The 27808-nt window shown below is 36.2% G+C and overlaps 1 protein-coding gene across 5 annotated transcripts in view; it reads right to left on the bottom strand.

Annotated features, from left to right (window-relative positions):
- Positions 1-27808, bottom strand: part of LOC144435083 (uncharacterized) — a 73688-nt gene that overhangs the window by 12558 nt on the left and 33322 nt on the right. For 3 of the 5 annotated variants that reach the window (XM_078123631.1, XM_078123633.1, XM_078123635.1), the window contains 29 exons: positions 18924-19037; positions 18370-18483; positions 17459-17575; positions 16720-16836; positions 16202-16318; positions 15675-15791; positions 14327-14440; positions 13403-13516; positions 13036-13149; positions 12622-12735; positions 11768-11881; positions 11193-11306; positions 10589-10702; positions 9829-9942; positions 9053-9166; positions 8612-8725; positions 7763-7879; positions 7204-7314; positions 6711-6824; positions 6121-6234; positions 5732-5845; positions 4973-5092; positions 4402-4515; positions 3429-3542; positions 3144-3257; positions 2659-2772; positions 2273-2386; positions 1884-2111; positions 805-918 (listed from right to left, as the gene is read on the bottom strand). In XM_078123631.1, coding sequence (XP_077979757.1) covers positions 805-918; positions 1884-2111; positions 2273-2386; positions 2659-2772; positions 3144-3257; positions 3429-3542; positions 4402-4515; positions 4973-5092; positions 5732-5845; positions 6121-6234; positions 6711-6824; positions 7204-7314; positions 7763-7879; positions 8612-8725; positions 9053-9166; positions 9829-9942; positions 10589-10702; positions 11193-11306; positions 11768-11881; positions 12622-12735; positions 13036-13149; positions 13403-13516; positions 14327-14440; positions 15675-15791; positions 16202-16318; positions 16720-16836; positions 17459-17575; positions 18370-18483; positions 18924-19037 — 3438 coding nt within the window. The remainder of the gene's footprint in view (positions 1-804; positions 919-1883; positions 2112-2272; positions 2387-2658; positions 2773-3143; positions 3258-3428; positions 3543-4401; positions 4516-4972; positions 5093-5731; positions 5846-6120; positions 6235-6710; positions 6825-7203; positions 7315-7762; positions 7880-8611; positions 8726-9052; positions 9167-9828; positions 9943-10588; positions 10703-11192; positions 11307-11767; positions 11882-12621; positions 12736-13035; positions 13150-13402; positions 13517-14326; positions 14441-15674; positions 15792-16201; positions 16319-16719; positions 16837-17458; positions 17576-18369; positions 18484-18923; positions 19038-27808) is intronic. The other 2 variants (XM_078123632.1, XM_078123634.1) reach the window with 2 other exon arrangements.

Raw genomic sequence — 27808 nt, 5'->3', positions numbered from 1 at the left:
CAAGTATTGCAATTCATTTTGAAACTATTAGAAAATCAACTATCATATGTGATTTATAACACACGTCGTCATATTTTGATGATTTTATAACGATTTTTAACTTCATTTTGACTTTAGAATTTAGAAAATAACTGGTAACATTTATATTCAGCTGCCACTTCTTCTGTAAATAATATATTTGGTAATAGTAGTTATAATCTATTTGGTAATAGTAATAATACATTCTTATCAGCGCATTATGCAACAGCCTAACTAAAAAAAAGAATAAGCATCATGAAGGGTTAACAGTAAAAATGTCCGACCTTAAAACCCGTTAAAACCTAATATCCAAGGTAAAACAAAGAAGGACTTTAACAAATTTTAAAAACTATCACAATGCCAAGTAAAATGTATGGCACAAGAATTAATTTGCAAAAACACTTTAAATTCACTAAAAATCGAATCTTATTCATTAATGTTAAATTAAACAGTAAAGCAATCATTAATCTTAAAACAAAATAAGACACACACACACACACATACATATATACATACATACACACACGCACACACACACACACATACATACATACACACACACATACACACACACACACACACACACACACACACACACACACACACACACACACACACACACACACATATATATATCAATGTAGCATTTTTTTCTAAAACGTAATGTTAGATTAAGAATAGTTGACACCCGCATAATTCTGTGTCATGTACAAACCATCTTGACGTATCGCAAGTGTTACGTTATATTTAATCATTTGGTTGGTTACAATCGTAGGTATTGCTTACCTATATTGCATGTAGTTCCTGTCCATCCAGGAGGGCAGTCGCACCTGAAGTATGTATATTCATTTACACAAAGACCACCGTTTGTACACGGGTCACTAATACATGGATTGCGTTCTGAACGGAGGTAAAGAAAATAGTATTAGTGTACCAGGCTAGTTAAATCTATGTAGAGCTAAAGACAACATGTGCCCTCTTATTTTGCTATAACGCATGTCTATGGTATATTTAAGTGGTCATATAAATGACAAGGGGGCATTTATTTTGGAATTTATATTCATAAAACAACTTTCATACTCAAAAAAGGAACGTGAAACAACATATACAAAGTCTTTGTTTGCAATTCAATAAATTGCCAAAAATAAAAGAAACAATTCGTACGTACAATAACCAAAATAAATACCCATTTGTCATCCATATGACAACTTTAACTTTTAAGCCTAGCAGGGATTTAAATTCCAAACATTTGACGATAGATGTTGCTGCTATATGACTGTATTTCATGATTAAGTTTTATCATCTTATTTTGATCTTCAATCTATAAGCTTATTAGTCGACTTGTAATAACTGTTTCATTTAAGTTCAGTAGAAACATTACCTGTGACACATTCATGAAACCACAGGGAACAGGGAGCATGAGATCGATAATTGTTTGTGATGAAATAAAAATGTTTTTTTCTGTTCTCCACTTTCTTTCCCTGGTTTATGGAATATGACAAGAATAATGTAATGGTTTTTTTTTCTGACTGAATATTCACTTTCTTTATAGACTGAATAAAGACACCTTGTCCATTCTTGTCCTTCTTCCAAATCGTCTATCTAGATGAAAAACATCTTTAACAATAGACAGTGGAGGGAGATCTCTCCAATGTCTATGTTTTGCTTCTTATACATGTAATTATCAAGGTATCAGTTATACTGATATTGTATCTTGTATCTTAACTGAGGGATTATCATATGAAATAAACATTCAATCGTATGCTGTTTAGGAATAAAGTGACCTTATCAAAATAAATGACATGCTTGTCGCTCCCTGTGATGAAACATTACAAGAAGTAGCACGTCAACGTAAAAATACTTACCTATTTGGCAGGTGGGGCCAGTCCATTTCATTGGACACGAACACAAAAACCCGTTAGTCAAGTCTGAACACGTTCCTCCATTTTGACAAGGGTAACTACTACATTCGTCACTGTTAAACTCACAATTTGGACCAGTAAATCCAAGTGTACAGCGACAATCATACCGTGTCTGATAATTGGTACAGGTGCCACCATTTTGACAAGGGTTACTGACACAAGTGTCTTGAACTGGAAATTAATAGACAATGTTTTTTTTCAGATTAATGCTGTAATTAATACAGTTGGGGTCTCAGACCATTTGCAACCAGAAAGAAACAACTTCCGATGTATACAATAACAGTCACTGTGTAAAACTTGTGAATGTATTGAATTGTTTTAAAAATACTTACTAACGTCACAGTACATGCCTCTCCATCCAGGTGGGCACTCGCATTCAAAATATGTGTATTTGTTCAAACACGTTCCACCATTCATGCATTGGTTTGGTATACAGGCATTCAATCCTTTAAAACAAGAACAGACGGTGTTATCGATTTCAAATAGTCAATTGCATTGTTTGTCTCGTTAAATACGAAAGACTACGGATCTGATGAATCAGTTGCAAGTGATTCATTTTAATAAACTGTGCCTTAACCTAACACGATGTTTGCTAGATGGTAGGTTTACTCCTCGAAAACGATGACAGAAGGATAAAAATAATTACACGTGCACATTTCTAAATGCAAAGACCTGCTGTGCTGTAGATTGATCAATTTTTGAAAAATATGTTATTTACCTATCTCACAGTTTTTGCCTGCAAAGGCAGGTGGGCATGTACATTGATAGTCATACAGGAAGTCTTGGCATGTACCCCCATTGATACATGGATTACTGTTACATGGCGTTATAGCTGTGGAGAGAGAGAAAGATATAGAAAGAGAGAGAGAGCGAGACAGACAGACAGACAGACAGACAGACAGACAGACAGACAGACAGACAGACAGACAGACAGAGGATAAATATTGGTTAATATACTTCAGCAACATATAAATGCTTTAAGGTAACATTGTACGTAGGTATCAGAATTACACGGCAATTTTATATCAATTCAAGATTCTATTATTTCCATGAATACTTTTTTCACGTGTCGAGATGTTGGACAGGGTGTTGTAAGAATTAGAATTGTAGAAAACACCATTCGCAAAACTTCGCATCATTCAAGGTCATTAAAAGGTCATATTATAGCTTTTCTCACTATACCAGTATAATAGAATTACTTACGTAGTTCACATGTAGAGCCTGTCCACTGGGGTCCACATGTACACGAAAAGTAGGTTTGATGATTTTCACAATTTCCTCCATTCTGACATGGTTGATTGACACATGAATTTATTGCTATAATAATGAAAATAATACAACTCATATTACATATTGCAGAATGTCGCATGTTGCAAATTCCATAAATGGGCGATAATAGTGCTAATCATCCCATGGTCGCAATTCATGGATTACGAATGGTAAATATATCCGATATTCTGATTTCGATAGTTTTCTAAAAGTACTTACCAATATTACAGTTAGTTCCTGTCCATCCGGGTGCACACTCACATCTATAATACGTGAATAAGTTTATACATGCGGCTGAATTCTCACAGGGGTTGGAGGTACATGGGTTGAGAGCTAAATCCATAACAAATAGAAAACAAATAATCAGCAAATTGGAAAAATGATGAGTACTCCCTTCAAGTACAGGAAAAAATCCCAATATTCCCTGCGAAAACAAACGTATTAACTTTGCCTTTAAATTTGTATTCAGTATAGCCATATACGTCATCCTTCATGTGTATGTATGTATGTATGTATGTATGTATGTATGTATGTATGTATGTATGTATGTATGTATTCAATATATATATATATATATATATATATATATATATATATATATATATATATATATATATATATATATGACTGTGTGTGTGTGTGTGTGTGTGTGTATGTGTGTGGTACCAGAAAAGATACACTTTGATATATCTATTACACCCTGAACCCTTTGTGATTATTTTGATGGATCATAGAGTGAACTTCTAATTAATGTTTTTTGATGAAAATAATAAACAAATGTTTCCAGGGAGAGTTCATCTCCCGTCATAGGTGGTTAATCTAGTAGAATTTGAATAAAGGTTAATCATGTACTACCTCTTTAAGAATGGGTCAATCAAATTACGAGTTGGAAGGTTTCAGTAGACTGTTCTTATAAACGGTTTCAGGAAAATGCATCACCGGGATAGGCAGTATAAACCCTCTGTAAATGTTTACATCAGACATCCAAGATAGAAGGATTGGATATGAACTGCTTTTACAAAGGAATGCTCAAATGCATTTACCAAACTCTATCAATCATATATGGCATCAGATGTAAACGTATTTCCCTTATTTCACAGTAACACGTTCAGAGTTGCTCTTGTCTCTTCTATATCGCTATCGCCATGACAGTGGCGCCATGCAATATAAATGACGTGATAAACGATTATACCTGTTTCACAGTTTATTCCTGTCCAGTCATTCGGACACTGGCACACATACGAAGTCTGGTAGTTATGACAGACACCATTGTTTAGACAGGGTAGACTGGCACATGTGTTAACCTCTGGAAATGAAATACAAGGGGTGTGTCAAGCTCTTTTGTTTTGCAACTGTCATATAATTTGAGCTATACTTCACAAAATGTGCTGTAATCTTGAACTTCGAGCTTATTTTATTTCAAAAAATGCATGATGATATACTGAGTGTACACATCTAAACACAATGGCATTTGGTTTATCGAATATTGGATAGGTTGATCACATCGCAACGTAGAAACTATTTGAACTAACGGACGTTTGTTTGTATGTATGTAATTTCTTTATAACACGTGTATATGAATAAGAATTTTCAAGAGTAAATACAGATATCGGATATATTCCTTTAAAGTACTCCATAATATAGCGCAAATGAGCGGATGTTGTTTACAATTTATCAAAAGCAACTTTTAATACAACCACACCAACATTTGAATAAAGATATATCTCGCGTCAAGGCGTCAAGAACTGTGTGGGTTTACTCACCTGTTTCGCAATTTGTGCCGGTCCATCCCGCAGTGCAGGAACACACGTATGATGACGATACAAATATATTTGTACATATTCCACCGTAGAAACATGGATTTGGCTGGCACAAATTAACGGCTGGTAGAAAGAGAAATGAATGTTACAGAATATCGTGAACACAGTTGCAGAGCAAATATATACACACCTTAAACATTTGCATATTATACCCTAAACCATTTTTCCATGTATTGGTGTATTTTATTTTTACAAGTAAACGAAGAATTTAGTATAAGTCCAACTACAATATTAAAGAATAACCAGCGGTTGTACTCGGAAATAGGACTTAAGGGTATTTTAGTAGGTATGAAATTAAACAAGCACAAGTTTCCGAAAATGAACCATACATGCTCTGACAAGTGCACGTCCTGTACTTTTAACAGTGCGCTGTTTTTTTTATTTATAGTCCATCCATGAAGGTCTCTTGTGTGAGACCGAAAAGTCGGTAATGTTTTAACAGACGAAAGATTTTTCGGAAACTCGTACTTGTTAATTTCATACCTAATATAGTTCAAAATAAAATTTGATTCATGGAAAATGATATTGGTAGGTTTAAATGCACGTATAACGACTCATAAATCACGACTTGAACTAATGCATTACCTACACGTTGCATTTATGCATTGTGTGTGTGTGTGTGTGTGTGTGTGTGTGTGTGTGTGTGTGTGTGTGTATGTGTGTGTGTGAACATCGATTTAATATGAGAACCACTTAACTTACCTATATCACAGTCGTATCCTGTCCATCCAGGTGCACATGAACAAGTGTAGTATGTGTATGAATTTAAACACGTCGCTCCATTCAAACATGGACGAGGAGCACAGGCATTCAATTCTGCAAAAAAAATGATAATACCATGTAGAAACAAAAAAGTTCAAATTCCTAATAATGTTGACGTATTTAAAGAAACAATACCACGGATACTGCCTTTTCATTTATTAGTTCATACTCACATAACCCCATGCCTTCCTTAAACTCAGTACATCGATGAAATTTCTCGTTTCACAACATATTTTACAAGACCTTTACTTAGGTTGTTAGGTTGCTGAAGAGGTTTGTGGAACATTATTTCAACTAATTGATTATTGTGATACTAAATACATACTTACCATCTTCGCAGTTGAATCCCGTCCAACCAGGAGGACAATAACAGAAATAAGTACTTCCGAGGTTTTGGCAGATACCATCATTTTGACAAGGATTTGGATCGCATATGTTGTCAACTTGGTAGAGGAAACAAATTTAAAGTACTTATTATTCAAGATGTATCCGGGGCTGCCTACGATGTGGTAATTTTATTAGTTCATTTTGATTTCAAATGATACTATAAAATTTGAACATCATATATTGTATTTTCATTAAACATTTGTAATTTTATTGCATTTGTAGCGATATTACTAGAGAACCAATAATATGAAAACACTTCACAGGAATTGTGATACTAATAATTTTGTACATAACTAGTTCAACTGTGAAAAGGCGAACTATCTTTCACATGAAGATTTATTGATTTTAGATTGTTGGGTTCACATACATAAATGCATGTTTCATGCTTCTAATGTTTTGCCATAAGTTTAAAATGCTAACACAGACGTCTGAAGGATGGATATATTAGGTCAGATGATCGTTCTTTCTTTCCAACGTATTTCGATAATGACTTTATGGATACCGATTTTCACAAAACTGCTATTATACTTACCAATTTGACAATTTTTTCCAGTAAAACCGTCTCGACAGACACAAGTGTAACCGTTTACTCCATCCACACACGTACCATCATTTTGACACGGTAGACTGTAGCACTCGTTAAAGTCTAATGCGAGAAAGGAAATTAGATTCTAAGTATTTAAGTTATGATTCATCCCAATTATATTGTACTACCACGTTTGTTTGTTTGTTTGTTTGTTTGTGTGTGTGTGTGTGTGTGTGTGTGTGTGTGTGTGTGTGTGTGTGTGTTTGTTTGTTTAGTATGTACATAAAAATGTCATGGTCCGGGCATGATAAAGCAAACTGTCAAAAAAATAAGTATGTTGACGCCTTAAAGTAAAGAGATTTTTAAAACAGTACTTTTGTCCTTCCCAATATTTTCTTCCAAATGTCATGTAATGGTAATTCCCTTGACTTGTTATACAATTTAATGTACAGAAATAAGACAAACAATGTATAGAAAGAAGACTCGAAAGGACACTTACTGATATCACATCGGTCGCCAGACCATCCACTGTCACAAATACACGTGAATGAAGTGAACTGATTGGAGCAGTAACCGTTGATACACGGATCAGGATCACACGCGTTGAGAGCTACAAAAGAAGCAGGATTGATAAATAAAAAAGTGAAACACTGTACGAAGTAAAGTGGAAAAGAAATAGGTGTAATGAAATGACCAATCGGACGATATGTGTAACGTCATCGATCTGAATAATTTGAATATTGTGATCCTGCATTATAATATACATGATATAAAATCGATTGTATGTTATAAACAAATCTCTAATATGTGAAAATAGAACTCAATGAATACACAAACAACGAATATATGTCAAGGTAATACATCGTTATATCATGCAAAACGAGAAATGTAACACATACAGTGTATAAAGGAACAGATGGAACATTTTATCAATAAACGTGTTGCTCTTTTTTTCAAACTCCAGACAGATGTACCAAGTCCGAAACTGATTGTTACACTTTTCCGTTGTTTATAAAAACAACAACACATTATTTCCAGAAATAATGCCATATACTTACGAATTTCACAGTTTTGACCTACGAATCCTTCAGGACAATTACAGGTGTAGTAAGTACGATAGTTGATACATGTGGCTCCATTCATACACGGATTATCAGGTTGACATAGATTAACACCTAAATTAGATAACAATAAAAACATTATTGGTTTCACATAGGCAGCAAACATCATCCCTGTTCAACTTAATATGAACTATTAAATCTCTCTTATTTACAAGTAGGAGAGTCGTAAGGAAAAACAGACAGACAGACAAACAGACAGACAGACAGACAGACAGACAGACAGACAGACAGACAGACAGACAGACAGACAGACAGACAGACAGACAGACAGACAAACAAACAGATAGACAGGCAGGCACACACCGACAGTTAAGGGCGTGGTGAAAGGATGGTCGATAAATGGACTCATAGATTGCAAGGTGGAGACGGAGAGAGAGAAGGCGGGTTGGTGGAGTGGAGGACATGGATGAACATGACACACTGGGGCAGACACAAAGAGAGAGAGAGAGAGAGAGAGAGAGAGAGAGAGAGAGAGAGAGAGAGAGAGAGAGAGAGAGAGAGAGAGAGAGAGAGAGAGAGAGAGAGAGGGGGGGCACAAAGAGACATAAGAAGAGAAGACAGAATACAAAGATTACAAAAGTGAGTGACAGACCTGTCCTCAAAAATGTACTATCTATTTGAGGATTAACAGTCAGAGCATGTACGTTAATCAGTTACAGATAAATAAGTATTCTCTATGAATGTTTTCAGTCATACGACTGGGGTATGAACGTATTGAGAAATGCCGTTCATACATTGGAGAATTTTTACTTGTACTCCAACATAAGACATGCTGGTAATCCTTACCTGCTTCACAATTCCTACCGGTCCACCCAGCTACACAGGTACATTCATAGCTGGTAATCAGATTCTGACAAGTGGCACCATTTTGACAGTAATTCGGAAAGCACGCATCCTTTACTGTGTGGCAAATAAACAACATGTGAAATTCACAACACTATTCGTTTGTATTCCCTTAAACCACTATTATAAATGTGTATGTTTAGTACGACGCACACACACACACACACACACACACACACACACACACACACACACACACATACATACATACATACATACATACATACATACATACACACACACATGTACACATACATACATACATACATACATACATACATACATACATACATACATACATACATACATACCTGACATCAGAAAAGAATCCGTCATTGACTGTCGATGTATCGTAATTAACAAATGAATGTAAAATATGCTTACATGATTCACATCTCTGTCCAACGTGAGTCGCTGGGCACATGCATCTGAAGCCAGACACTTGTTTTAAACACGTTCCTCCATTTTCACAAGGGCTTGGATCACAGCTATCTATTTCTGTGTAAATCCGAAACAAATACCATCAGTAAAATAGGGATTACACATTTTATCATGTTCATTCTTTCAGGTCAATACAAACTAACATTCCCGATAAGCAGCACTTTTCTTGGCAAGCAGGTAAAACTAGTTTGATATCATGCATTCTCTTTGTTTTCAAATTTCACAAAAATGAATCCGATCTGAAAATACCACTGATGCAAACTGCTTCCAATTGACGAGTACGATGAATGTGCACTTCTACAGACAGCAAAAGAGGCATGGACGTTACATCGAGCCAGTTGAATCGAAGAGGATCAAAGTGTAAAGTTAAAAATCTTTACAACTGTATAATAGAAGTTTAGAATACCCATTTAAAATAATATAAAGTAATGGAAGAAAGACAGGTTTTAAAAATGTCAACGTCCAGAGCAGACAATTGCGGTGCATGCAGTGCATGCCATTAAAGTGTACTACTAAGTTCGACATCGGAACTGCCGATGGCCATTCCAGAAGCGAGCAAATCAGGTTTTCATCGTCCAGTTGGACAGGGCATTGCCTACAGAATATGGTAGCATATCAGCTGAAACATAAATAATTTGGAATGTGCGAGCTAATATATGGATATTTCATGCAGGAAATTGAAATGATAGTAAATAACTGAGATATTTAGGTGTTTAAACCTTGCTCGCAATTTGTTCCTGCCCAGCCAAGGGAACATTCACAATAGTAGTAAAGTCGAAAGTTCCTGCAGTTTCCTCCATTTTGACAGGGGCTACTTATACAGGGATCGGTTTCTACATGAATATGAATGGAGATAAGATAAGAATAAGATATACATAATTATTGTTAGTAGAGAAGCTTTATATTGTTACCTCTATATTACAACAGATAGATAAGTGTGATGACATATTATCTTACAAAGCAAAAGAACTAATTGCTCTTAAATGCCACACGATGGTTAGTCGCGACAGATGTTTGCTTGTGATGAGTTCGCAAAATGAAGATTAGAATTGCAACATGACGTGTTCCAACCGGTGACTACAAAGTAAAAATGTGAATTTAAGCCAAGTAGATGTGTAGCCTCAATGAGAGAGAATGGTCATAAATAGTTGTGTTACATGAGGAATACATGGTATTATGTCATTAATATGTATCAAAGAAAGTGTCATAGCTACATAACAGTAATAGGATTGTACTGGTGCCTATATGGTTATCTGGAACAGGATTCATGGATACATGATTAAAGAGGTTAATGGATTACATGGTGTTCTTTGGTTATCTCACCTGTTAGACATATACATGTTAAATGTGGCAAAAGATGTATGATTGTCAGTACTGTGAAGAAAAAATGTCGATTCCTCTTGATGATCCAAAAGGTCAAAACTGTGACGTGGAGTTGGTCTGTGAACGAAGTTTTGAATCAGCAAAACTTTAACCTACCTATATCACAGTTAGTTCCCTGCCATCCATCAGGACAGGTACATTGGTACGAATTGAAATTATTTATACAAGTGGCGCCATTCTGACAAGGGTTTGGTATGCAAGCATTTACTTCTGTACACGAAAGACAAACATGACAACCAGTCAGTACACCACCATTAAAATTACAACAGGGCTTAGGCAGACCTGGTACAGCCATGACCGACAGAACCTACGCTGATATGTGGATTCAGGCCTTTGGTAGGTCTACTAGATCTGGAGGGTGAGACCGGTGGTAGGCATGATGCCTGTCGGAAGGCCTGTTGGGATGTACCTGTGACAAGCATGTGCCAGGACTGAAGGCTTGGGCTTAGGCATGCCCTGATCTGAGAGGACTGTGGTAGGTCATTCTTGTCACATGCATGTGCATTTTTAGCGGTGTAGTAAGTATCTTTCGTACTGTGTTTGCGCGAGAACACATGCGCATAAGTATGTGTTACAATAGTATTATGTACACTGTGTGTGTGTGGGGGGGGGGAGTGTGTGTGTGTGTGTGTGTGCGTGTGTGTGTGTGTGTGTGTGTGTGTGTGTGTGTGTGTGTGTGTGATAAAAATTGAATTTTTACCTATGGAGCATTGAGTTCCAATCCATCCAAGGGGACATTCACAAGTGAAGTAGGTTTGGTAATTTGTACAGGTACCTCCATTAAAGCATGGTTGCCCTAAGCACAGGTTTACCGCTGGAAAATAGACCAAATGATGACAGTGAAAATTCACAGAAATACAAGTTGCAATGCCTCTCTCTCTAGCTTTCATATCTGTCTGTCTCTCTCTCTCTCTAGCTCATTTTTGTTGGTAAAACGCTCTCACTCTCTCTCCCCCCTCCCTCCTCTGTCCCTCCCTCTGTCCCCCTTCCCCCTCTCTCTCTCTCTCTCTCTCTCTCTCTCTCTCTCTCTCTCTCTCTCTCTCTCTCTCTCTCTCTCTCTCTCTCTCTCTCTCTCTCTCTCTCTCTCTCTAGCTTTCATGTCTGTCTGTCTGTCTGTCTGTCTGTCTGTCTATCTGTCTGTATGTCTGTCTGTCTGTCTGTCTGTTTGTTTGTCTGTCTGTCTCTCTCTCTCTCAGTCACTGACATATACTGTTACTTCATTATTTTGTTACTTTGTATAATGAATTTCGAGTAAAAAACAAAATACATATTTACGGATTTCACAATGTTGTCCTGTCCAGCCCAGGGCACATGTACACGAGTAGGTCGTAAACAAATTGTTACAGGTTCCGCCATTAACGCAGGGATCCGGCGAGCAGGCATTCAGAACTGTAAAAAGAAGAAAATGTTGCATGATAATACATCTTGTTCAAGGACAAAAACAAATGAGGTATGTACTTGTATTAATTTGTGGAATGTTCCACCTGAATTCATATAAATTATTTGAGAATACTGTACTTTAACTTTAGAAGGATGTACTTCCGACATGAGGAAATAGTTCAGATATTTCGGAATTTTTTTATACCTAAGTTTAAAGGCCTAGTTCGGATTAGGATTAAACGTGAGGTATTATGGAAAACAGTAGAAAGTTGGTTAAGAACAAAATAATGATATGATTCAATCCTTATGGCACCATTCATAAGATAATACTGAGTGTTTTGTTCCACTAATCATGTATTGGAAACGCATACCAAAATTTAAAGTATTTGCTAAAAAAGCAATGTCTATGTCATATTTATGAGCTTTCAGTCGCCTGATATCAATTCATTAGTACATATTATCCATGCAAAATAGTAAAATAACCTTAAGTTGTCAGTTTTGATGAAAAACACAAAATCTGAATTTCTTCTCTTATAACTACTTTAAGATGGTCAGGAATATATGACTAATATTGGAATAAAAAGATAACGTCGGTTAAAAAAACAGTAAAGAAAAAATATGTATATTTATAGTTTGGCTCGGTAACTTTGGCAATGAAGTGAGGCTTTACTATTATAAGAATTACTGACAATATAATTATCTCTAACTTCAGATGCTAAAATGTGGAGGGGGTATTAAGTTTGCGTTACCTGTCTCGCAATTTGTACCGGTCCATCCAAGCTGACATTCGCATCGATAAGTTGTTATCTCATTGTAGCACAAGGCGCCATTTAAGCAAGGAATGCTGTTACATGGGTTGATTGCTGAAAAATAGACCACAATGGATCAATGTAACGTAAAAGCTGACAATGAAATACTAGTATCAAAGTATTTTACAGAGACGTGTTCTTGTTGCTTACAAGGATCAATAATATATATTGTAATAATTGATCAGTTGTGGTTTATCTCAGATATCTGGTTTACATGATTTTCAGAACAATAATTGCAAAATGGTCTCAATCATTTTAAAATATCGAGTAATATTTCATTTTCATACTTCGGTCCCTTACCCATACTTCGTTACTCAAAAGTTACTGTAACAGATAATGTTGAGTTTTACTAACCTATTTCACAGTTAGCACCAGTGAAACCAAATGCGCAAGCACAGGTATATCCGTTGATTTGGTCAGTACAAGTGGCACCGTTAAGACATGGGGTACTTTGACATTCGTTAACCTCTGTAAAAGTATAAACAACATAACACTCAGCTGGTAAAACTGTATGTAGGACTACATGACGGTATAGAGTCTCGCCACTGTTTATGATATAAGTAGCACATCAACGAAACCAATGTAATATCAAGTTGACCCTAGATCTAGGGTCCATGGAGCTCTCAAAATCTGTTATAATCTGACTGTCGTAATATCTGGGTAGAGCAACACATTTGCTGTAAAGTTCGATGTCTGTGAGCAGCAGAGAAAGTCAACCTACCGACATTACACATCAGGCCCGTCCACCCAGGCGCACATGTACATGTGTAAAACACATTGAAGTTGTTGCAGATAGCCCCATTCTGACATGGATTACTCAAACATGGGTCGGCAGCTACGGATATATGGAACTAAGTTAGTATCAAAGTTTATCAATGACTAACACTTCACTTGGAATGTTAGTCTGACATAGGACGGTGCTGCAAAGACGAATTCTCCATGAAGAACTTTCGAAAGTTTCGTTAAGTTTTCAAACAGACGCAATGCTTGGCAAGTTAATTGCCATGAACAGCAGAAAGGCAATACTTTCATCAAATAAATAGTTCCGTAGCAATTTACAAATAATCAGACAACTGCTTCACTAAAAAGTTTGGTGAAAATAATAAATGAAATTTTGTTATACAAAATACTGTTAATCAATGTAAATAGTATAAAGAGCTCTGAGTAGGAAGAATGCAACATTGGGTTAGTACACTGCGGCAAACAAGCTCGTGCTAAAACGCAAAGACAATCACAAGTGTGGTTAGTACAATGTTGACAAGCAAAATAATCCGAGTGGAAGATTAGTTGAAAATCTTCAGTGCACAGTGCAATTTTCAAACCGATGCTCTGTCTTCCATGTGCCAAAAGTTGAGACACCTAAGCACGGAACGCGAAGAAAAAAAAGACGGAGAACAGCTTACAGCTTATGCCTTCAGTTTTCTCTTAAATACCTCTTCGTATCAACTTTGTATTGAGGGTGACTTACAAAAGCTTGTTTAGCGTCTCAAAAATGTTAATTTCTTGAAATGGTAGTTGTTTTGATGGTTTGTGTACTTAGTGCAAATCTCATTTCATATATTAAACTTTAGGAAGCCATATCTGGATGTGCTTGTAGGATTTATCTCAACTTGTTGGCACTGGGACAAACATATTTGATTCAAACCTGTGCCACAATTGGGTCCTGTATGGGTAGGAGGGCATTGACACACATAACCACCAGCTTGGTTGGTACATATACCGCCATTAAGACAGGGATTGTTAGCACAAAAGTCGATCTCTGTGAAACATGCAGAATAAAGTAATACTTACAACACTTTGTACAACTACATGCATACGTATGCACAGAAATCAATATCAAAGTGAAGCTCACGAGGTTACATGCAATTAATCACGTTTCATAATAATTAGTATGTTTATCTTTAGATGCAAAATGCGTCTACTTCGTGAGTGGCCATTAGGTGCAATGTAAGCAATAATTGTTATGTTTTTGTGTATAAAATGGATGTGCGTCACATCATAATCTTTGATCCATGCATGCAAATAAAAGCAAATATACATTCTTACTGCTTACTAGAACAAAGTGAAATGTAAACATACAGAAAAAAATATATAAAAATATATAAATTTAAACATGAGTGAATGGATAGAAATCACTTGTGCGCGCCACCTCAGTAGAATATCATCCAAACATACTATTCACGGCAAACAATTTGAGCAAATATTAATGTATGTCGTATTTCCAAATGCTAAATTTGCTTTAATCACTATAAATATCGAAAATGAGTGTCTTACTAAGGTCGAAATGATATCATTATTTCCTTGTTGCATTTTTCCAACTTATGTCTATAATTCTGCATGTGTGGAAAGGGATTGTATATGTGCATTCCAACTATGAATACCTATAGATACGTGTACAGCGGCACATAAATTAAATATTGGTAGGGTAAAGGAAATAAGTGTATCAGCTTAAGAAGAAATCATTTATCACTTTAAATTCTGTTAAACAAGCATCAACTATATGACTTGCAATTAGAAAGCTGTAAATGAATAATGGTTATAAAAGCAACATATGTGAAGTTTGTTGTTAGTACTGTTAACTTGAGTCTGTGGAGAAAAGCTGTTATCGGATAAGGAAATAAGAATTACACATGTAAAGTTATTATTCTGCAAAACAGGTATGCGACATAGGTTTCTAAACGCAACTGAAGCAGAGGTATATATGAAAACACGTAAATAGCTAACATGAGTGGGTTTACGATGACGAACGAAAGAGTCGACATCCATGATGTTTTCACTTAACAAAGATACCTGTGTTTTTACTGTCCGTAAGTGTAACAGTGACCCCAGACTTTTATGATTTGAATTGACCAATACTTTTGGTATTTCCCTTAGATCATAATTAACTTTTTTGCGTGTCTTATAACGTGATTAATAGTAGTTGTTAACACTATATAAGTCATATTATATGTGATAATAAGGACATATTGAGTACAATTTGAACGATAATAAACCTGATTCGCAATTGGTTCCAGTGTATGAACTTGTACACTGACAGATGTAACCACCACCGGGTTGGTTGAAACAAATTCCACCATTCTGACAGGGACTACCGGCACAAAAGTCAATCGCTGTGGAACGTATGAAATGATACTCGTATTCAGTGTTAGTGCTGATAACGTAAAATATTCAACTACCAGAGAAGATAGACTGAAGTAGCATTCGTATTTAAGGCTGTTATATTCTTGCAGACATAAACGTTTTTCAAAACTTTTACGTCAATAACACTTAAGTAATTTATTAAAAGTCATGTACGGAGAGCTCCGATAATATTATGTTTTCTTAGCTATGTCACTGCATCAAATCTGAAAGTGTTAGAAATCAATCACCAATATCACGAAGAACAGTTTGTATAAATTAATGATTTGACTTGTTAATTTATTCATCTTAGGTTACTTTTACAAACATTAGTACAAACGGGTTAGTTTCATTAATAAAATATCACTTTGGCTATGAAAATAACTCATTGATAGTAAATAACCTGTTTGGCAATTGACTCCTGTGTATTGAAATGGACACTGGCAGACGTAGCCTCCAAACGGATTGTTGAAGCATATTCCACCATTTACACATGGTTGGCTTGCGCAGAAGTCGATTTCTATCATAGAACATGGAGAACAATTTCTCTTAAAACAACGACACGTAGCGATATGTAGCAAACAAAATACGTACATGAATGTGTACATGTATGCAACAATGCATAAAAGTGACAGAGATACAATGTCACATGTAAATGAGCAATACCTAACTTTATTACAGTATGTTGTGAATATTATCATGATGAAATCTGGCAATCATTATGTACGATATGTATTAAATTGTTCGTCGACATTAATGTTTAACAAAATTCTAACGCTTATTTCATTATTATAACTTAATATGGATACACAAAGCTCCGCTGAATGTTGATTATACTCTTTCGAGAATATAAACACGAATTCTATATATCAAAATATAAAAGTCTGTAGTTGGTTATAATAAACATAAATGACAATAAACCTGATTCACAGTTAAATCCTGTGTACGCAACTGTACACTGACAGACGTGACCTATGCCGGGTTGGTTTATACACAGTCCACCATTCATACACGGGTTGCTGGCGCAATAGTCAATCTCTGTGTAACATGCAAAACAATTTAAATATTAATAATGACACTTGTTACGTAAGCAGGTGAAATCTTTAACTAGACGAAGCTGCACAGTGTTGCTGTTTGAAGTGAACAGTCCGAATTATTCTTGGTTATCATAGGCATAAGTCACCACTTTCCAATTTATACTGCCTCCATGAGGTGTGACTTATCAATGACAGAAGAAAGGGTGTGGTTCATTGAAAAGCAGTAGATACACATCATTAAATATCTTGACTATTGCGTTATCCTGGGGTAGGATTAAATATATTAGTTAGCAATGTCACGGGCATGTAATTATGCAGGGGTGTTTAAAGCTAAGCGACATATATCCTGCAACAACAGTTACGCAATGTTAGAGTGGTAGACGTCTCCAAGATGTGTTGCTGTATAAAGCTTCAAAAGTAAAATAAGTTAATAGTTAGTATTCTTTAAAAGTGTTTCACAATCTTCTCTTAAAACTTAAGATCATTATCAATATGTTAAAATAATTATATATTACTCTAATAACTGTATATCGTACGTATAACTACTGCGAAAGAACTTCAGAGTGAAGGAAATTAGTTACTGACTAAATTATTACATAAGCAAACAAATCTTAAATAATAACCTGTTTCACAATGAAGGCCCGTGTATTGCGATGGACATTCGCAAATATAACCACCGGGGTGATTATTAAAGCATATTCCACCATTCAAACATGGTCCACTGTCACAGAAGTTGATCTCTGTTAATAAAATAAGATCAGTAATATCTTAAACAAATAGGCCTATAACACAACGCAACCTTATGCGATAAGAAGTAATGGCATCGCTGCATGGGATTAGTTTGATATTAAAACAAATGTGATTATGACATAAGATGCTTGACAAGTTTCTTTGGTTGCAATCATTAGTATCTCCTGTAGAAAAATATATGTGGATTAGAAATGATTAATTGGATTCGTGGAATTGCTCTTAGTTGTTAGGTAGAATGACGTGTTCATCTTTTAGTGTTCCTCGGTAGTTAGTATAATTTAGTTTAAATGTCAATAAATCTTAAGGCGAAACTATGTGGTTAACATTATGGTATCTGCTGAGCATATGTAGCAAACATATGTTAGATGGTATTGCTCATCCTGAAGTGACGCGAAAATAGATTGTATTGTAATATATACTATTGGACAAATTGTCTCCTTGTATTAGTAATAGTAGCTAAGGGATTTTAATTATGCTATTCCGTGATATGTAAAGATGGCTAGTACTTCTGAAATGTCCCCAACAATGAAAACACAAACTTTTAAATGTTTGTCACTTTGACGTGTGCAATTTAAGGCTTGACTTCTTTTATATCAAAAATGTGGACCATGATAACATCTTCAGAGGTTGTCTCTACGTAGCTATTATGTAAAGTTAGTAATGACTTCGACATGTCAATTTACACTGTACACATTGACATGGCTCACATGAACAACGAGCTACCACCAATGACTCATCTATTTATTCATTGACGCAATATAAATGACTATACTAATTTGCCAACCTATATCACAGTTTGCTCCTGTCCACCCAGGTGCACAATAACAGGTGTAACCATTGAAAACGCCATTACAGGTGGCGCCATTCCGACATGGATTGTTTCCACAGTAGTCATACACTGTTCAGGATATAGATATTGAAAATGGAAATAAGAAAATAGAGTTAAAGCTATGCTGCCTTCACAATCAAAAAACAATGAAGTCCTGCTTTGGTTGATATATATGTGTACGTGACAAGGTTCTCGGACTTCTGACTGTTGCCACTAGCAACATATAATTAAATTGAGTAATAAATGTATTTTAATCTGGGCTGCTTGTTTTTTTCTTTACTCGAAGAAAATACTTGTGTTGTCTTCAACTTGAAGATATCAATGATGCAATGTTCGAACATCACAAACAAACGATCTCTTGTAATATTCATCACTTGTTTCGTAATTTGGCGTACAATTGCCACTTGCCTTTAGATATGTTAACACTTTCATTGTAATTGATTCATTGCATCAAATATGTTTCGGCCTATTTACTGACATAATTATCATACGCTTTTACTAATTCTGACCTATTTCACAATTTGTTCCTGTCCATCCAGTCGAACACTGACATACGTAGCCACTTCCACTGTTTATACAGGTTGCGCCATTTAGGCAGGGAGCATTCGCACAAAAGTTCATCTCTGAGGACCAAGACAGAACAAAAAAAACAAAACAAAACAAAAAATGTTGTAATTTAAAGAAGTGTTCTGTAGTAAACACGTCAAAACTGTCCATAATCTAAATGGAAACGGTGTAACTGAAGAAGATAATTTTTTTTAACTTTTAGCATTATGGTCGCTGTAAAGAAACATGTCTGAAAACATTTGACAAACATACGAAATAACCACAATCATTACATTACATTAAAACGATAAAATTGTGATCTCATTACAACGAATGATTCTATAATGTGTAGGGGTTTTCCCAAAGATTGTATTAATGACCGTACATGTTACATGCTGACCGATAAACAGTTTCGACTGTTATCGATTTTTTAAGAACACCAACGAACCATTTCGTTCCGAGTACATGAAATTTTCATCTGCACTTTAACGGGTTGTGGGTTAATGTATAACGTGTGTAAAAAAGTGAACATTGCGTGTACACAGTAAATGACTATATGATTACAGTACACTCCAGACACTGTCGAGGTAAGTACTAACTAATATTTTAGTGTTACAATTAAGAAGTCCCCGCTGTTTCAGTGCAAATTCAATTTCATATACATGATGAAGTCTTGCCAAATTCATCACATAATATTACTTTCCCCCTCAAGTGATACTCCTCCCTATTTCCATGAATATGGTTTACCTCTTGATATGATCATTTCCAAAATATCCGTATGTCAATGGCACTTTCCAATGTGGTTTAGCATGGAAAATAGGTGATAACCAATGAAAACAGTTCCCACTTTTCCCAAACATTAGAGGAAAGAAGCAACGTACGACAACCAACATAGTAAAGATAGGAACAGGAACAGGAATCGGACAGCTCCCTCAAAGTAAGCAACCAAACACAGAGATGTGCGTTTTTTAAAACTTTTGCATGCTGATTTCATGCAAAGAAGTTATTTAGTTAAGCATATCAAGGCAATTTAAAAGCAAACCTAGCAGGGCGCAGTTTCTCCCTGTCCAGCCTGCAGCACATAGGCAAAAGTAATTGTTTCCTGTACTAATACATGTAGCTCCATTCTGGCAGGGTGTGTACACACATGGATCTATTGCTGTGGTCAGATCAAGCGTTGCGTAAAGGAGAAAATATTAAGCAAAAAGGAAAGACAGACATATAAAGCAAAGTTATAAAAACTTTTTCAAAAAATGAAAAAAGCTGAACTATTTCAATCTAGCTCTGTAGGTATTGTCGAGCAATACTCAAGCAAAGTGTATTCTTTGGTGAAATAGTTGTATACCCTTACTCAGATCTGAATGAATAAAAAACTACATGTAAGTGTTTTGAATGGTTTAACTTAACACGTGACTTTAGTTTAATGACGTCACACTGTTTTTTATGACATGACTTATGACGGGTGACCAATGAAAACTAACCACATCTGTAATGCATTAGTATATATGATTACCCTGGTCCCACTTCATGATATGTTATTACAGTTAGAGTGAGTGATAGTGTTTGATACAGTGATTTATTCGTCCAGCTATAACAAGCAGTTCATATGTTATATTTTCAAGACCAAGACCTCTCTACATACATTGAGGTGTGTTCAATACTTTTAATACTCAGGCTTGCGTGATACTTTGGAGTTTTTCAGGCGACTGCTGTCCCAATGTCATGAAGATAGTGTGAACTATGTGGAAATGCAAAATATGTCTGATAATACCATGAAATTAAGATACGAATGCCTTGCACCAATACCCCAGATGAATCATGGGATTAATGTTATAGCAATGCAAAGGGTGTCTATCTGAGACCTAAAGAGTGCCACCAACGACGATGAATCCATAAGCTTATCTTAATATATAGTCCTCGTGCAGTGCTTCTGCTTTGCCATTTTAATATCCGCCCAATGACGACACAAGATACCCTACACCCTTCCGTTCTCAATCATCGCATTAATTCAGAAAGCCCTTTTGCATTTAGCCCATTTGAAATTGTTGTCAATTTTAATTTTCGATTTGGCACATTATTTTAGCCAGGGTATTAACGTTAAACTGTATATGAACCACTCTGCTTATTTTTATCATTTGAATCACGGACATCAAAATGTACGTGTATCAAAAGCTGAAAATAAAGACCACATTGGAGCAGCAGTAGAAAAACGTTGTAATGTTTTTAAATAAATAATGTTATAATTGAGGTACTATGTATCGTAGAGTGGGTTGACTTTCAGATTTTTATGTAAGCAAATGCATTTCGCTTCTTGGGTTTATGCGATTACCTGAAACGGACATTCCAAATAACACGCGCCCTCTAGCGATAATATGGCGTCATATATCGATTGTGTTCAAACGGCACACGGTATGTTAATTGTAACATAGTGTATAATGGAAAAGAAAGTAAAGATCTCACGATGTCACGAAATTAAATTGATTTGACGCCGATAGTTTACCACTGGAGGGCGTCGTACTATTCTGAGCCAACTCCCGATAGTGGTAGGTGATGCATTGCACTCTGAGACAGTTTGTAGGGCAAACCTATTTCGCAATTTATTCCAGTCCAGTCATTGGAACAGCTGCAGTAGTAGCCATTTGTGAAACTAACACAGGTAGCACCATTTAAGCATGGCGAACTTGCACAAGGTACTGGCATTGCTGCTTAGTGAAACAGTAGAATAGAAATAAGCAGTTTATCAGAAACACTATTAAAGCATTAATTACTCATTTGCAGAATTAAAAAATAATAAAATAGCGTTTTGTACGAAAACTTTATCCCCCTACCAATCTCTACAAGTTAGGCATGTGCATCGATAAGGCAACTTTAGAAACAGTTTGACAATTGTCATAAATTTGATATTGACAAACAAGTCACGAATGGTACTGTGTCGTAAGGGGCTTAAGATAATATTCCACCAATTATGAAGGTTTCATGCCTATATAGTACATACTATGAATGTGAAATGTATACTTCCTGAAATTACAATCACATTTTTCACAATTTTCAGCCTGAGAAATGTAATATTCTATACAATGCAACGACAACAAGAGAAATTGTGTTTTGCAAAAGAACATACGATGTATCCCAACAATACCAGCTTCCACAAATAATTCATAATCTGTGAACTCTGACCTATATGACAGTTTAATCCCATCCATCCAGTCAAACACAGACAAACGTATCCATTGGTGTGACTTATACAAGTGGCGCCATTTAAACATGGACTACTTTCACAGTAGTTCCTTACTGTCAAAGAGAAAGTAGGGAAACATAAACTGTTTGCAACTGAACAATTAAATCATAGACAATTTCGAGTAGGGAAATCCTCTTAAAATGAGCGAAATACCAGAAACCGAAACATTTTGTACTGAAACTATACGACAATGACAACCCCAGTATAAACATGTAAAACAACATGAAAATGAAATGACAGCTGAAATGAAAGTATTGAGGACTGTACCTGACATGCATTAGGACATAAAATGAAATGACAGCTGAAATGAAAGTATTGAGGACTGTACCTGACATGCATTAGGACATAAATTGAAATGACAGCTGAAATGAAAGTATCGAGGACTGTGTCTGACATGCATTAGGACATAAAATGAACGACAATGACAACCCCAGTATAAACATGTAAAACAACATGAAAATGAAATGGCAGCTGAAATGAAAATATCGAGGAAAGTGCCTGACATGCATTGGGATATAAAATGAAATGACAGCTGAAATGAAAGTATCGAGGAAAGTGTCTGACATGCATTAGGACATACAATGAAATGACAGCTGAAATGAAAGTATCGAGGACTGTGCCTGACATGCATTAGGACATAAAATGAAATGACAGCTGAAATGAAAGTATCGAGGACTGTACCTGACATGCATTAGGACATAAAATGAAATGACAGCTGAAATGAAAGTTTCGAGGACTGTACCTGACATGCATTAGGACATAAAATGAAATGACAGCTGAAATGAAAGTATCGAGGACTGTGCCTGACATGCATTAGGACATACAATGAAATGACAGCTGAAATGAAAGTATCGAGGACTGTGCCTGACATGCATTGGGACATAAAATGAAATGGCAGCTGAAATGAAAGTATCGAGGACTGTGCCTGACATACATTGGGACATAAAATGAAATGAAAGCTGAAATGAAAGTATCGAGGACTGTGCCTGACATGCATTAGGACATAAAATGAAATGACAGCTGAAATGAAAGTATCGAGGACTGTGCCTGACATGCATTAGCACATAACATGATGGCCGTATGCTTAAAAACATACATCTATTTTAACTTTTAGTTTGGTGACAAGATTTAAAGACAATGATATACCTTACTGATGACACAATCGTACTGCATGTAGTGGTCTTAGGTGGTATGAAGGTTGTGTGTTCACACCGTTGAGTTTCAATGGACTTTAATGGACACCATGTACCAACGTTAATCTTTGCATTTTGCAAAGGTGATGCAAGCAACTTTGTAAATATCAGAGTATTAAGACAAAGTTTTCAAACCTAGAACTTGGCAGTTTGTCCCCGTCCATCCTGCAGGGCAAATGCAACTGTAGTCTTGGCCAGAGTTGACACAAGTAGCGCCATTCTTACACGGACTGCTAGTGCACGGATTTATCTCTGTTATCGGTGTATCAATGGATAGAAAGTGATCGTAATTGATACGTAACCGGGTAAACAATAAATAGTTAGGTAGTTATTAGAAGGTTGCCATGCATGTTACTTTCAGTAATTCGTCTTGGGTAGTTTACTTGAGACACACTGCGTCACACGTGTGAGAAGGTTATTACCATGCCAACAAATTGATATTCGTTCAAGGTAATGTATTGAAAATAAAATATTAATGTCGTTTCTAATAAAACAGACAGGGATAGTTTGTATAAGTTCGATTGAAAGGGATATTCTGTGACAGTGCAAAAAGACCTTACATCCTGACCAATACATGTATGCTAGAATACAATCAACCAATCTACACCATAGATTCCCAAAATGCAAAGGGGTGGCAATGCACTCTAAAAACATCGCCGTTATACATACACTAGCCAAACAAAATGCCCAACCTATTTCACAGTTCACTCCGGTCCATCCAGCTACACAAAGGCAGAAATAACCACTCGGAAAGCTATAGCAAGTACCGCTGTTTCGGCAAGGAGAACTGGCACATACTAAATTCGCAGCTACAAATAAAGAACGCACGAATATATGATGAAAATGTTCACCGGGAAAAGATTTCACAAGATTTACCAGAACATTCCATACAATTCATATCACACCTTTTAAGTCCATCACTCACGCCATGGTGATCTCATTATATAATATACTAGGCACACGACTATAAGTTTGATCCCTTATATAGCCTTAGGAGTCGGTGAATTGGTTATTATTGCTAAAGTGTTGTTTAGAACTAACATTCTCTCTATAAAATAGACGAGTCGTACACGCTCAATCGGCGTCATCGACTCTACCTGGCCACTTTTATACTCTGACATGCACAGTATAAAGAGTATAGCGCCTCCGGTGTTGGACATTAAATTTACTTCAATATAGAAATGTAGCGTATCACTTTCATGACTTTACTAGATTTGGTCAGCGGTAAAACCCTTCATCAAGTTAGAAATACGTGTACATATCGAAACAGCACATTCTTTGGAGAATATATTGTTCATGGTTCCAAGAATGAATAGGACAGTATAATATAGTTACTTTGGAATGGTAAATTGGAAACTAATGCGACGTTTCGATCCGTCTACTACAAACCTTGATCATGCAATGATTTAGTTAACGTTATTCGGCGTTGTAATCTTTTGCCTATTTCATGTGAATTAATATTAAGTCTCATGGATGTAGTTGACATACTATACATTTCATCTAGTCATCAAATCTCATGTACGCTTTGCTGATATGTGTGTATGTTACGAGTCACAGATCTAAAATATATTCATTCAGGACATTTTGGTAAATTTTCATTATGAACTCTAAATTGAAGTCAAATAGCATTTAAACTTTGTACAAACAGTGACATTCCGTTGCGTAACAACATAGGTCTTTGACATCTCTACATGGGGTGTTTCTGAATTGTTTGTACCAGGTACGATTGAACTGTCAACAAGTTTTATTATGACATGACTATTTTATGGTCTTTGAGATATGAACTTGTATAACTAATCTAGGGAAGGTGATTGGATATTAGATCTCAGATGATGTCTTTCATCATAGACTTAAGAATACGTCATACTCTAAGAATAGAGATTTTGTGTAAACTTTGAAATGTATTTAAGTTGGGTTTTTAGCCCATCTCGAGAGGGGAGGCGGAGACGGAGATTGGTCATGTAATAAAATCAACCAAGTGGTTAGCTTGGCGTTCGTTGAACCAGATACGTATGTTTCGTTGTGAGTTCTACTCAACACAATCCAAGTCGGTACGGTACCTCGTAGAAGAGATGGTTTGAGAAGAAACTAGTTGGTCGGCTAATTCAACGTTATAGTCTTTAATGAAATAGACTGACGATTTGGAACAGCAGTGCGAGTGAGTACTTCCCCGTTTGAACATTCAATATCGATAAACTGCAAAGTAAGCCGATCAACAGCGTTTCAATGGTGGAGTAAATCCGGGGCTTGGCCATGTATCTGGTTCTAGAACTGACATTGTATTCTCCGACACTAATGAACTCCGTAATGGACGATTGACACTTAAGTAATACACTGTAACAGTTGTATGATTGAACTTGATGGACGGCACCCAGTATGTTCATTTGCCGTAACTATATGAACACTGATGTATTAATGATTAACGCTTTTTCAACTTACAACACATAATGGGACTTGACCTGTTGCCGCCCAAATTTACAGGCGATGAAATAGTGAAGAAATGGCTTTGTAAATTCGATGCATTTATTAGTTTGAAAGGATACAACGATGACCAAAGTTTGCATACCTTCACTCTATTGCTAACTGGAGAGGCCGAACGATGGTTTGTATCATTACCAGAAAACGTTGCAGTCAACTGGGCTTACGTGCGACAGGCTTTCATAGGGCGTTTTCAAGATGGGGGTCCAAGATGGAAGGTGGACCAAGACTTGCAGAGAATCAAACAAAGTGACGATGAGAATATTGAAGAATATGCGTCTCGTGTAAGGGACATATTGTGTCGTTATGGTAGAGATGTTAATGGCGAGGAAATATTGAGTATTTTTTTGCAGGGGATGAGACGTTCGTTATTTGGACCTGTTGTTCTGAAAGAGCCAACGAGCTTCAGAGAAGCAGTGCATTTTGCACGTTTAGCAGAAATGGTACAGGATTTGGATGGTCAAGGGAAAATGGGAGTGGAAAAGTCAACATCGGATCCAGGGGCCTGCGACCGTGACATCCTTCAGCAAACATGTGACTCTCTTACTGACGCACTCAACTTGAATACCCGTCTACATGAACAGCTTATTTCGAAGATGACATCACAAGACGAGCCAAACAGGGACGATCACCATTTCACAAGTCATGCGGTAAGACAGAACACTTTCAAATCTGATCCATACTCTCGAGAACTTAAGAATAATAGAAATGGACCAACTTATGGAGGTCAACAGATCAGATCAGGTGAACCAGTATGTCGATTATGTAACAAGCCAGGACACACTAGCCCTTCATGTGTAATGCACAGTGATCGTCAGTTAAATAGTAATACATGTAATGCTAACTTGTCTATTAATTCACCTACGCTTAGCAGTATTAGTACAGATAAGATGCATAATAGCAATTTGATCAATGTTAGGATTTATGGTAAGAATGTTAATGCTTTGGTCGATACAGGTTCTTCAGTTACAGTAGTTACGAGTAAATTATTGAAGGAAATACCAGAACTTAGACGTGTACAAATAGTAAAGTCTTCTCATGATTATATAACAGTAGCTTCAGGTGGTAGGTTACCAGTTCGAGGTTTAATTAATATTCCAGCTATTATAAATAATCGTAGTGTCCTTATGCCAGCTCACCTTGTAGACAATCTTAATAAGCCACTAATCATAGGTGTCGATTTCATGAAAATGCATAGAGCGATTATAGATATGGCCAAGAATAAACTGCGTCTTCGTTCGAAGCTATTTATGCGATCAGCTGACAAATATTTAATTCCCGCGAAATCAGAATGTATTATATCTGCGCGGCTTCCATCTCACGTTGGTGATGGGATACTTGGCACCACGCCTAATATCAAATCTTTGTGTCACCTCGGCTTAGTAACAGCGCGTGTACTGGCTAAAACTGAGAATGATTTAGTTCCAATTAGAATTGCTAATGCAAGCGACAATGATGTTACTTTGAGGAGGAATACAAGGCTAGGTGTTTTTAAACCACTATCTGATGGTGATCAATTGTATAATATTGACTTGGGCGCTAATCAGACGTATCCCCCTATTGCTAATCCTTTGACACGAGAACAGAGAGAATTCTTTTCTGACTTTGACTGGACTGACCATGACTTATCTGACCAACAACTTGAACAATTACAGTCAGTTCTATGGCAGAATAGGGATGCATTCGTTGATAAATCAGGGACGTTGGGTTATTGTGATGTCATTAAGCATAGAATTGAATTAAATGAGAATGCAAAACCAGTCTCTCGGCCACCATATCGTGTCTCCCCAGACAAACGCAAAGAAATAAGGTCTCAGTTAGATAATTTACTTGACCAAGGTGTTATTACACCTTCAACTTCACAGTACAGTAGTCCACTGTTATTGGTCAAGAAACCGTCAGGTGCGTATAGACTAGTTATTGATTATAGGGAATTAAA

The sequence above is a fragment of the Glandiceps talaboti genome, chromosome 5 (genome assembly GCF_964340395.1).
Source record: "Glandiceps talaboti chromosome 5, keGlaTala1.1, whole genome shotgun sequence".
Classification (NCBI taxonomy): Eukaryota; Metazoa; Hemichordata; class Enteropneusta; family Spengelidae; genus Glandiceps; species Glandiceps talaboti.
Note: the sequence above shows the minus strand (reverse complement) of the source record. Positions and strands in the feature narration are given on the sequence as shown.